Below are 13006 nucleotides of genomic sequence, written 5' to 3'. Positions count from 1 at the left end.
CAGGTGTTGCATTCCAAAATTGAATCAAGGCAGAACATGATTTGTTTTCATGGTTCATGGGACAGACTTCATCAGAAAACAAAGACTTCAATAATCGGTTACTTTCAGCAAATTAGTTCACTTTTCGTTGGGATAAAGCATTCTAAAATAGCAAGATCTAATCTATAGATTAGATGACATCCTATATTTACCTAAGGGCCTTCCTTATGGTTTCGATGCAGGCAACAATAATCTTGGGGTTTTTGTTGTCCAGTCCTTTAACCAGCTCCTCTTGCACAGGCTCAGTCTTCTCTATTTCGATGTACATAAGACATATTTCTATCCCCAACTCCTTGGCTCTGACTTTTGGTTGATTAAAAACCTTATTTACAACTCCAGATACCACTTCTCCAGCAGTTCTGAAATAAATAGCAATTAATTACTTAAAAAGTAGTATAATTACATAGCCAAAACAAAGACATGAAGTACCACATCAGATGTATATGAACAAAAAAAAAATCCAAAACACTCATTCAAAACGATTCCCCGGTATATTTCCCTCAATTTATCTGTCAGGCCAAATAGTAACAATATATACTTGAATCATGCTCCACAAATGATCTCAAATCAGGCTAGACCTGCACTTGCCCACAGTGAATAGTGCAGACAAAGTTTAGCTTTATTTATATTTGTAATGCTTGTATTGTATTTGAACTGTGTTTAAACTAGAACATAGCTTTGACATTGGTCAAAATTAAATTATAGGAAACATTTTTTTTTAAACTGAATATTTTCTATATTAGATGGAAACAAATCATCAGTGGCAAGAAGTTGCAGATGCCAGGATTTTGAGCAAAAAGCAAAATGTTGGAAGAACTCAGCGGGCAGGCATCCATGGAAGGAATGGACATATGATATTTCATCACGTCAGGCAGCATCTCGGGAGAGAAGGAACGGGTGACGTTTCGGGTCGAGACCCTTCTTCAGACTGATGTCAGGGGGGAGGGACAAAGGAAGGATATAGGTGGAGACAGGAAGATAGAGGGAGATCTGGGAAGGAGGAGGGGACGGGAGGGACAGAGGAGCTATCTAAAATTGGAGAAGTCGATGTTCATACCACTGGGCTGCAAACTGCCCAGGCGAAATATGAGGTGCTGTTCCTCCAATTTCTGGTGAGCCTCACTATGGCACCCGGTCCCCTGCAAAAAGTGTAGTCCAGATAGCTGTGCGAGTCAGTGGGTTTCCAGATAGCTGTGCGAGTCAGTGGGTTAGAGATAGCTGTGCGAGTCAGTGGGTTAAACCCACTGACTCGCACAGCTATCTGGACTACACTTCTTCCCACCCAGTCCCCTGCAAAAAGTCTATCCCCTACTCCCAATTCCTCCGTCTGCGCCGCATCTGCGCCCGGGATGAGGTGTTTCACACTAGGGCTTTTGTATGGCTCACGGGGCTGGCACGGGCAAGGTGGGCCTTCTGGGACTGATGAGATAGGTGGGGTTGGGGGGGGGGGGGGGGGGAAAGAAAGGTGGATAAGAAAAGTGAGTGTGGGGCAAAGTCTGGCAAATGATAGAGGGTGACTATTTTCCAGCTTTCTCCCCTCAACTCCATCAGTTTAAAGATGGGCCCTGAGCCACAATGCCATATGCCCATTCCCTCCACAGATGCTGCTCGACTCGCTGAGTTCCTCCACCACATTGCTTTTAGCAACAAATCATTGTCTATAATATAAAGTATTTTAAGAAATGCATTTGCTATGCATTAAAAAAAATCTAATCTGATGCAAGTTTGTAGTCATGGTGATTAAATACTTAATTTCCAATTTCACTACATTATGGAACTATTCTAAAACACAAACCTCAACATTTTATACAATGCCACTCACACATTCTTAGCCTTGCCTTTACAGAATTCAAACCACACATAGAAAGAAAGTTATAATAGATTTTAACTTACTTTCCAGCCACGTGAGCATTTTCTATGTAAACAAGTGCTGCTTCCAGTCCTTTCAGTTGAGCTACCGCATTTGAATCTGTTACAAACCTTTTGATTAATCCCAAATATTTTGACCATTCTGGGCTCTTTTCATCAGAAATCTTCTGAAATAGCTTTGCAGCCTCTTCATAGCCATTCAGTCTAGCCTTCCACACCTGAAACACATTTGCTTTTTAGTCAACATCTCTGAAGCTGCACCAATATTAACACATTGTGCACCTTGCCATCCCACAACCTAATTGCTCACTTATGTTCTGGGAATGTGCCAGGTCCCATCCATATTTGTCTCAATATGCTGTTTGCAGCACTGCTGTTTTGTCTTCTCACTCAACACCATAAATGCGTTCTTACAACCCATTGGGAACTACAAGTGTCAGAAAACAAAGCAATTAAGGCAATGGCAACAATCTTCCCATCCTCTGACAGTGGGACAGAGCCAAATGTATGGATATAAAAGATTACCAACAAAGTCTGTTCACTCATGTGTTATGGGAATGTGGCTGGTCATAATCAAATACAATGTTTAGGATGCTACCTGGGATATTAATCTGGCCGAATGCTGTGTCCTTGGCACAATAGACAATAGGTGCAGGAGGAGGCCATTCAGCCCTTCGAGCCAGCACCGCCATTCAATGTGATCATGGCTGATCATTCTCAATCAGTGCCCTGTTCCTGCCTTCTCCCCATACCCCCTGACTCCGCTATCCTTAAGAGCTCTATCTAGCTCTCTCTTGAATACATTCAGAGAATTGGCCTCCACTGCCTTCTGAGGCAGAGAATTCCACAGATTCGCAACTCTGACTGAAAAAGTTTTTCCTTATCTCAGTTCTAAATGGCCTACCCCTTATTCTTAAACTGTGGCTCCTTGTTCTGGACTCCCCCAACATTGGGAACATGTTTCCTGCCTCTAACGTGTCCAACCCCTTAATAATCTTATACATTTCGATAAGATCTCGTCTCATCCTTCTAAATTCCAGTGTATACAAGCCTAGTCACTCCAGTCTTTCAACATACGACAGTCCCGCCATTCCAGGAATTAACCTAGTAAACCTACACTGCACGCCCTCAATAGCAAGAATATCCTTCCTCAAATCTGGAGACCAAAACTGCACACAGTACTCCAGGTGCAGTCTCACTAGGGCCATGTACAACTGCAGAAGGACCTCTTTGCTCCTATACTCAACTCCTCGTTATGAAGGCCAACATTCCATTGGCTTTCTTCATTGCCTGCTGTACCTGCACGCTTCCTTTCAGTGACTGATGCACTAGGACACCAAGATCTCGTTGTACGTCCCCTTTTCCTAACTTGACACCATTCAGATAATACTCTGCTTTCCTATTCTTACCACCAAAGTGGATAACCTCACACTTATCCACATTAAACTGCATCTGCCATGCATCTATCTGCCCACTCACACAACCTTGATGGTACCATCAAGTTTCTTTCATATAGTTAGAACTTCACTGTTCTGACCAATTGCAGTTGATTCTATCAAGTTCCAGTTACATCTCTAGATCGTAGAGATGTTTTGAGACAAGTAGCAAGTCATGTGCCGTCTTATCTCCAGCAACAGAAGATGGTTGAGAACTGAGCATTCTCTGGAGAATCTGTGCATATTCCTGGGGTTAGGAAAATTAAGCGACAACCACAATCATTATTCTTTGTGCAACCATTGAAGCACTTCAACAATGCCCACTGAACACATATTTGCTGAGACTCCTTGATACTGCCTGAATATCACAAGCAATCACTGTATCATGTATAAACATTTGCCGAGAAAGCCGACTTCATATTATACACAAAATGTACAGTACTCTAATTTCTCTGTACTCGATTACAGCTGCTCTAATCTATACTTCAATTCATTCAGCAGAGATCAGGTTTGTTGCTATAGGTACCTGCCAATGTCTATACTTACTTTTGTATCCTGGTGATGGAAATGAACACACAATTCTGTAGGACCTGACGACTATTGTAAACTTAAAACTTTTGTGGCTACCTTGTGCTGCCTGAACAAAAGAATTGATTATTAAGTTTGTCGTCTCAACATTTCTATTCAATGCTGGTCACCAACATTGTTTTCACTACATTTATCAACGTTATATTTGCAATCTCCAACCAACTGTACAAAAAGAACTTTAAATTGAATTATCACTCAATTCATCGTTCTAATACGACAATTGACAGTTTCAGTTGCTAGCACAACTGCTCTCATGCAATAGTTACGTTCTTATAGAAAACGTTCTTATGTTATAGAAAACTGCATTTTATAAACAACTGTCAATGGGGGGGGGGGGGGGGGGGTGGTCGTCACGGACTAGAGAGTTTCATACTTATGATAACAGTTCCCTCCCCCGCACACAAAATCTGTAACTATTAGACTATTTATGTTACTGCTAAAAATACTTCATGCTGTACTTTGCATTAAGAAGGTGCCATTGTAGAAGTGTTAATAGAAGCGATTGCTTGTCAATTGCATGGTCATCCACATCAAGACTGACACACTTGAGACAATGGCGTCTAATTATTGTGGTCATGTTCCTACCACCCCGCTCCCTCCCAACAGTTTATTTTCTGCTTGGGAATTTCCAAAGCTACTCTTAAGTGGTTTTCTAACTCCTGTTACACCCAATTCAACTCACATAATGTTCCCACCTCATCATATCCAATTCACATTAGAGAATTACAGGATGTAGCTCGTCCAGTGCACCTTCTAGAAACATAGAAAATAGGTGCAGGAGTAGGCCATTCGGCTCTTCGAGCCAGCACTGCTATTCAATATGATCATGGCTGATCATCCAAAATCAGTACTCCATTCCTGCTTTTCCCCCCATATCCCTTGATTCCTTTTAGCCCCAAGAGCTAAACCCAACTCGTGAAAACATCCAGTGAATTGGCCTCCACTGCCTTCTGTGGCAGATAATTCCACAAATTCACAACTCTCTGGGTGAAAAGGTTTTTCTCATCTCAGTCCTAAATAGCCTACCTCTTATTCTTAAACTGTGACACCTGGTTCTGGACTCCCCCAACACCGGGAACATTTTTCCTGCATCTAGCCTGTCCAGTCCCTTAGGAATTTTATACACTTCTCCAAGATCCCCTCTCATCCTTTTAAATCCCAGTGAATACAAGCCCAGTCGACCCATTCTTTCCTCATATGTCAGTCCCGCCATACCGGGAATTAACCCGGTGAACCTATGCTGCACTCCCTCAATAGCAAGAATGTCCTTCCTCAAATTAGGAGTCCAAAACTGCACACAATACTCCAGGTGTGGTCATACCAGGGCCTGGTACAACAGTAGGACCTCCTTGCTCTTAAACTCAAATCTCTAACTATACAGGAGGCTATTCTGTCCATCAAGTACCCACAGGCTCATAGGATACAATATTAGTCCAATTATACCTCTCCTTAATTCTACACTCCCCATGCAACATATTCTCAGATAGGCCCATCAACTCAGCTTTGATCCCTTATGTCATTAACCTACGCCAAAGGACAATTTTTCTACATGTTTTTGGGATGAGAGAAAGAACTGGAATAGCCGGGAGAAACCCCAGGTGGAGAGAGCTTGCAAACTCTGCACAGGCAATACCCGAAGGATAAATCAAAACTAGACCCTTGGAAGTGTGAGGCGGCAGCATTAACTCTGCACCACTGAGCTGCAAGTGTAGATGTAGATTGCAATTTTTACAGACGTCCTCTGTTAGCTCTGATCATTCTCACATATTGAGCATTCACAAGTCAGTTTTAAGTTAAAAATTATTTTATTTTCACATTTGGCTATTTAAAGCACCTTATTTCAGGATCTAGGCTGCTTGAGGAGACATGTTAACATGCCAATACTTTAATCATGTTTAATTAACATTTATCTTTCATATTCCTACCTTTCAGGTTTCAGCTTGCTTCGTTTTACTATAGCAAATGATTCACCGTTCATCCTCAAGCTTTAAGTGTCATAACCATACTTCCACTTCCTCTGGCAGATCTTTTAGTAGGCACATCACACTCATTCCATGAGGAAACAGTTGCCTTTAAAATTTTTACCCTCTCACCTTAAAACCATGCTCTGTAGTTTTATACTCGCTCACCCAGAGGAAAACAAAGACTCTAGTTATTTACTCTATCTATGCCCATCAATTTGTGTGCATCCTTCAATCTCATGCCAGAGCTTGGAAGAGTGATTTTAAGAACAAAAACACCGTGGATAAAAGACCAGGTCAAGATAAGAGTAAACCTCTCAAATGTTTCACCTCTCAACATACAAGTCGTAGGACAGTAGAGTGCCCCAATACTCTAATTACCCAAATGTGAGTGGACCAAAGTTCTATAATCCATAGCAAAACTGCCCATCCGAATGCCACTTCACCTCAAAGATTTGCTCTTTCCACAATTAACCGTAGGATTTCACTTGTACCAAATACAAATGGATTTCAGAATCTCAAAGGTTTCTTAAGTCTGCATGGATGAGGCAGGAGGTGCTGAAAGCAGAAAGACATGTAATCACAACTCCAAAACATAATTGTTATTCTTTCATGGCTCAGTCAAAATACCCAATTTGACTCCACTGAATTGGACTACTTCAAAAAAGCAGGTTAAAAAATACATCTCTAAAAATGGGTAAAGAGATGCACGAATTCTAAAAGTTGCTGCTTCCAAAGCACATCAAGCAAAATCCAAAGTTCCACATATTCAGTGATATTGTACATGGACTACTTATCTCAAATACAATAGGAACTTTCATTACTAACATTCAACATCAAAATCTGCTCAAATATATTCAAAAATCTTTTACATACCTTATGTTCACATTTCTGATCAATTGGCAATTTTATCCACTCGGATTCATCACCCATGACTATTGTGTATTGGGCTCACTGAAACCTAGTGAAACAAACAAAAATTACTAGCCAAAAAAGGAATGGCCGCATATATGTGAAGTACTTGACAATAACACAAAATCTATTACAACCTGCACAAATCAGCTGCAAACATGCACAAAAACAAATTCCAACGCAGGTTTCCCCTTCCATTTTCAGTACTACATACCTATACTACTTAATCTTGATTTACTCATAGGAGGCAGTGAGACTGCCCACGATCAAGTCACACAAAACAATGGTAGAGATAAGAATTGAATATGCACACAAATGGATATTGCCCTTATGACTGACATTTCCAAGAGACATCTAAACAAAAACACCAAGGATAACCTCAATGCTCTTAATTTGAAAGAGTACAAGTATGTGAAAATGAACCCCTTTAAGAAAAGTATCTTTCATTCACATTAAAGACAAGCGTAAATTGCAGCAAAACGAACAGTAAAAACACATGCAAGTCATTCAACGTAGATTATTTCAATGCAGATCATTCAATGCATATTGATTCAACTATCCAGAGAATCTCAGATCAGCCTACCAAGACCAAAGGTTGCACTGCTTTCTTAGGTTTTAGAAATCCTTCTCATTAATGGAACTAGCAGCAAATAAAAAATGTTATTCATAGAAGAGAGTGAAAATCTTTGAAGCACTGGTCAAATTGAAGCTTTAGCATTGCTATTTACCAAACTTTAACTATTAGAATGAAAGCAGAATTTCTCAAACAAATCTCTTGAAGCTACTTGCATTCCTTATTAGTTTTTACTCAATTTGTAATTTGGTAGCGAGCCAGGAACCACAGGTGTTGCATTAGAAAAACTGTCCAGAGACAGTTCATTAACTGTCACCACAATTAAATTTTGCCAACTTATTTTGGTAACTGGATCAGCATTGCTTTGTTTCCACTTAGTTTCCAACAGCAACCAAACTAACATTTTTTTTAAATACAATTCCTCATCCAAGTAAAAATAAAGTTAGTCATATTGACATATTTCATTGGCTCTTTGGCTCAGCTTTGGCTGACCAAGAAATCTACCCAAGTCAGTCCCATTTGCCAGGCCCCACATCTGTGCACACTCCAATTACAAGGACGACTTTCCTCTGGTTCCAGGGCTCACTGTCTCAGAGTAAGAGACAGTTCGGACTTCCGGTTGAGCGAGCCACGAGATGGCAGATTAGGGCAAGAGCTCCCGACATTTTGAGTTAATATTTACCCACTACAACTCGAATATTTCCAAAACTTTTGTTGCAGTTTCGTAAATATTGTGGGTGAGGATTATGCCTAGAGGAAAGAGTAAAAAGTCGACGCGGATGGAGTTTTTCGATGGTGAGGGGGAAGGGGCTAGCCGAGCCTCCTCAGCTAGCAGTGCAAGGGAGGACGATGATAAGCAAATGCACCCAGATAAGGAACGAGAGAGAGCGGACCTCAGCCTCATATTGAAAGAGTTGAGAGAGTTTAGAAAGGACAATAGTGAGCAGCTGAACGGAATTCGGGAAGAAATTACTAAGACGAACACCAGAATTGGGGAGGCGGAAGAGAGGATTGACACGGCTGAAAACAGGCTAAAGGTGGCAGAGGACGTGGTGACGGAGCTGCTGCAACTCCAAATATACCTAGATGCCAAATTGACGGATATAGAGAGCCGCTCCAGACGTGAAAATATCCGAATTCATGGAGTTAAAGAGGGAGCAGAGGAGAACTCCCCGTCAATGGTGGATTTTGTGGAAAGTTTGTTGCGGGAATGACTGGGGCTCCCGGCCGCCTTTGAACTACGGGTAGAGAGAGCGCACCGAGCTCTGATGTCGAAGCCGCCCGGGGATGCCCGACCGAGGTCCATGGTGGCCAAGTTGTCAAGTTACAGGATGAAAGAGGAGCTGCTTAGACTGGCCTGGCAGAATAGAGGATTTCAATACCTCGAGAAGAGAGTTAACCTGGATCACGATTATGCGCCAGATGTGTTAAAAAAACGGAGGGAATACACCGAAGCGAAAAGAATCCTGAAGGAGAAGAAAATCAGATTTCAAACTCCATTTCCGGCCAAGTTAAGAGTTTTCTACCAGGAGGGAACAGTGGTATATGGATCGGCGGAGGAGGCGACGGAGGATATGGCGAAGAGGGGACTCCCGGTGTCGGTCATCAAACACCCGGAGTCCCTTTTGGAGCGGATCCAGCATCTCACTTGGCGTAGTGCCGGGAGACCGGGGAACCAGGAGAGAACGGTCAGGAAAGTGGATTTCAAGGAAAAGTTACAGGCTTTTAGACGCCAGGACTCGGGAAAATGACTGAACCGAAAGGTTCGAACGGCAGAGGTGACCAAAGGAAGTGGGTGAGTCGAGTTTTGATGTTGGGGAGTTTCAGGACCCGTCTCCCATCGGAGGACAGACTTTAAGGCCTTGTTTTTACTCGTTATATTAAACGAGCATGGTATAGGCTATGAACACGGATATTACATATATATCGGGTGGACTCTTCTAACCGGGTAGCCGGATAGATGGGCAGCTTTGGAACTGAAGAGCCACGTTAGAAGACGGCCCTCTCCCACCTGTCAGGGGGAGAGGCAACACCTCAAAGCCCTCTCACCATCAGGGCTTTAATAGGGTCAAAATCAGGACCCCACAGTTGGAAGTCCGTTTATTTACTTTAGTGTCATTATTGTGTTTTTGTTCTGTAGTTGTTTTTTGGGGGCTGTTTCGTGCATGGATACTGGAGCTGGTATGGTTTATATACTTTTATTTCGTCTACTTATTGGACACTAAATGCAAGCAGTTAAAATAGTAACTTATAATGTGAATGGCCTTATCAATCCTATTAAGAGAAGCAAGATATTAACCAAAATAAAACCATTTTCACATATTTTGGTCTTGTGTATCAGTGATCCCATTTTGGCAGGAGATTCATAAAGTTTTACAAAAAGTTTTTTATATGGATATTCCATTTAAATTTGAGTTTTTATATTTTGGTGCTTTACCAGTACAAAATGCTTCTATTAAAGATAAGTATCTTTTCCAGATCTTAAGTGCTGCCAGCAGGAAAGCTATTACTAGGAAGTGGTTGAAACCTGGAAAACCTAATGTGGATGACTGGATTAACATTGTATATGATATTTTTATAATGGAAAGGATAACTTTTGCTTTAAGATTGCAACAGGGAATATTTTTGAAAAGGTGGGAAAAATGGATGTTGTACATCATGCCCGTACGGCCATCATTCGTTTAAAGCGGATCTTTGTATCCTACTTCCGTGTCCTATCTCATTTTCCTTGATTTCATACCGCTCCAGAAGTAGTGATGAAATATTATAGAGGTATACCCCAAATGTTGGTTTTAGTTGTTTTTGTTTTTGTGTGTAGTTAAGTTTTGGATATGATCAAATGTCCAGTAAGTCATTACCCATCCTTGTAGTGCTTCCAATACCTGTGGTATGCTTTATTTTGGGATATGCAGTATTTGTTAACTAAGGAGGGTTTAAGGTGAATGAGAATGTGTATCATTGCGGAATGTATGGAACTGGAAAATCAAAATAAAAATAGAATTATAAATTTAAAAAAAGAATAAGAGACAGTTCATTGTTTCCTTGCAACTCGGTTATGGAGCACTTTACAAGCTTCACTGTGACCTTTAATTTTTCTAAACTCTAGAGAACCCAGGCCTAGACTATTCAATCTATATTCCAGCAGCAAATTTAACATCCCCAAATCCAGTTAAGTTCTGCACTTCCCCAAAAGCAGGTGTTTCAGTTTTACTGCAAGAAGATCAAAATTGCATACAGCGCACAGTATTCTAACTAAGGTCTTATTTAATTGCAATAAAATATCACTATTCCTATACTCAGAACTTCTTACAAGATACACCGTCTGTATTTCTTGCTTCACTTGGATGGTAGCTTTTTAACAATTTGCACTAGAGCAAACCTAGGTCCCTTGGGAACATCAAAATTATCCAAACACATCTCCAATCTGATTCACCTACTTTGGGTGAAGTGTAGAACAAATTCACATAATTACATTTGGGGATGGTGAATTTGTTGTTTGAGGGGTGATTGAATTGTCTAGGCCTAGGTTCTTGTAAAGTTCATCCGACCTGGGCCCAGCACATTGAGGCAATCATAAAAAGCTCATCAACGCCAATACTTCACAAGGAGATTAAATACATTTAGAGTTTAGTTTAGAGATACAGCATGGAAATAGGTCCCCTGGCCTACATCGAGCATCAATCACCCGTTCACACTAGTTCTATGTTATCCCACTTTCTCATCCACTCACTGCACACAAGGGGAAGTTTACAGCAGCCATTTAACCTACAAACCTGCACTTCTTTGGGTTGTGAGAGGAAACCAGAGCATCTGGAGGAAGCCAGGGCACCTGGAGGAAACCCGATCTTAATAAATATTCTAGTGAATATCTAGACACGCTATAGAACATAATGAACTAGGTTGTGATGCAACCAGTTAGCAACTCAACGACCAGGAATGAAGGTTGCAGAAAGTGATACATTGCCCATCCCATCACAGGTACTGACCATCCCACGACCAAAGGGAACTACAGAAGGCACTGCCTCAGAAAGCCTTCGACAAGGTCCCACATAGGAGATTGGTGGGCAAAATTAGAGCACATGGTATTGGAGGTAGGGTACTGACATGGATAGAAAGTTGGTTGACAGACAGAAAGCAAAGAGTGGGGATAAATGGGTCCCTTTCAGAATGGCAGGCAGTGACTAGTGGGGTACCGCAAGGCTCGGTGTTGGGACCGTAGCTATTTACAATATACATCAATGACTTGGATGAAGGGATTAAAAGTACCATTAGCAAATTTGCCGATGATACAAAGCTAGGTGGCAGTGTGAACTGTGAGGAAGATGCTATGAGGTTGCAGGGGGACTTGGACAGGTTGTGTGAGTGGGCGGATGCATGACAGATGCAGTTTAATGTGGATAAGTGTGAGGTTATCCACTTTGGTGGTAAGAATAGGAAGGCAGATTATTATTTGAATGGTGTCAAGTTAGGAAAAGGGAGCGTACAACGTGATCTGGGTGTCTTAGTGCATCAGTCACTGAAAGGAAGCATGCAGGCACAGCAGGCAGTGAAGAAAGCCAATGGAATGTTGGCATTCATAACAAGAGGAGTTGAGTATAGGTGCAAAGAGGTCCTTCTGCAGTTGTACAGGGCCCTAGTGAGACCGCACCTGGAGTACTGTGTGCAGTTTTGGTCTCCAAATTTGAGGAAGGATATTCTTGCTATTGAGGGCGTGCAGCGTAGGTTTACTAGGTTAATTCCCGGAATGGCGGGACTGTCATATGTTGAAAGACTGGAGCGACTAGGCTTATATGCACTGGAATTTAGAAGGATGAGAGGGGATCTTATTGAAACATATAAGATTATTAAGGGGTTGGACACATTAGAGGCAGGAAACATGTTCCCAATGTTGGGGGAGTCCAGAACCAGGGGCCACAGTTTAAGAATAAGGGGTAGGCCATTTAGAACAGAGATGAGGAAAAACTTTTTTAGTCAGAGAGTTGTGAATCTGTGGAATTCTCTGCCTCAGAGGGCAGTGGAGGCCAATTCTCTGAATACATTCAAGAGAGAGCTAGATAGAGCTCTTAAGGATAGCAGAGTCAGGGGTATGGGGAGAGAGCAGGAACGGGGTACTGATTGAGAATGATCAGCCATGATCACATTGAATGGCGGTGCTGGCTCGAAGGGCCGAATGGCCTACTCCTGCACCTATTGTCTAAAAGGGCAGCTCGTAATCAAAGACCAACATCATCCTGGCCATGAAAACTGATCTCCTGGTTCACTGCTCAACAACCATCCGGCTCTTGAACACTGCACAACACAAACCACAACCCTAACTTGGCAACTATGGACTTTGTTTTGGTTGCACCGTGGATTTTGGATTCACACTACCTAGTATTACTTATTATTAATTATTGTATTCATGATTATGATATTTGTGAGTTACTGCATTAATAGGCTCATAAAGTGGCAGCAAGGAAGAATTTCAACGTTCAGCTGCCGATGCATATGACAATTAACCAACAAATGAAAAAAAAAGGTTTGGTTGTGGGACCAAAGTGAATAACTTATATTTATATTGAATCTGCCATATTCCTGCCCACTCACTGATGGTAAAGAGCATTGTAAGAAAATAACTGCAAATGCTG

The 13006-nt window shown here is 41.6% G+C and overlaps 1 protein-coding gene across 4 annotated transcripts in view; it reads right to left on the bottom strand.

The window, feature by feature from the left end:
- ckap5 (cytoskeleton associated protein 5) overlaps positions 1–13006 on the bottom strand; it is a 63788-nt gene that overhangs the window by 48009 nt on the left and 2773 nt on the right. For all 4 annotated transcript variants that reach the window (XM_078415467.1, XM_078415470.1, XM_078415468.1 and 1 more), the window contains exons 2-4: positions 6770–6854; positions 1933–2126; positions 192–398 (exon numbers count right to left, since the gene is read on the bottom strand). In XM_078415467.1, the coding sequence (XP_078271593.1) occupies positions 192–398; positions 1933–2126; positions 6770–6826 (458 nt within the window). In that variant the 5' untranslated portion in view covers positions 6827–6854. The remainder of the gene's footprint in view (positions 1–191; positions 399–1932; positions 2127–6769; positions 6855–13006) is intronic.

Source organism: Rhinoraja longicauda, chromosome 18 (genome assembly GCF_053455715.1).
Source record: "Rhinoraja longicauda isolate Sanriku21f chromosome 18, sRhiLon1.1, whole genome shotgun sequence".
Taxonomy (NCBI): Eukaryota; Metazoa; Chordata; class Chondrichthyes; order Rajiformes; family Arhynchobatidae; genus Rhinoraja; species Rhinoraja longicauda.
Note: the sequence above shows the minus strand (reverse complement) of the source record. Positions and strands in the feature narration are given on the sequence as shown.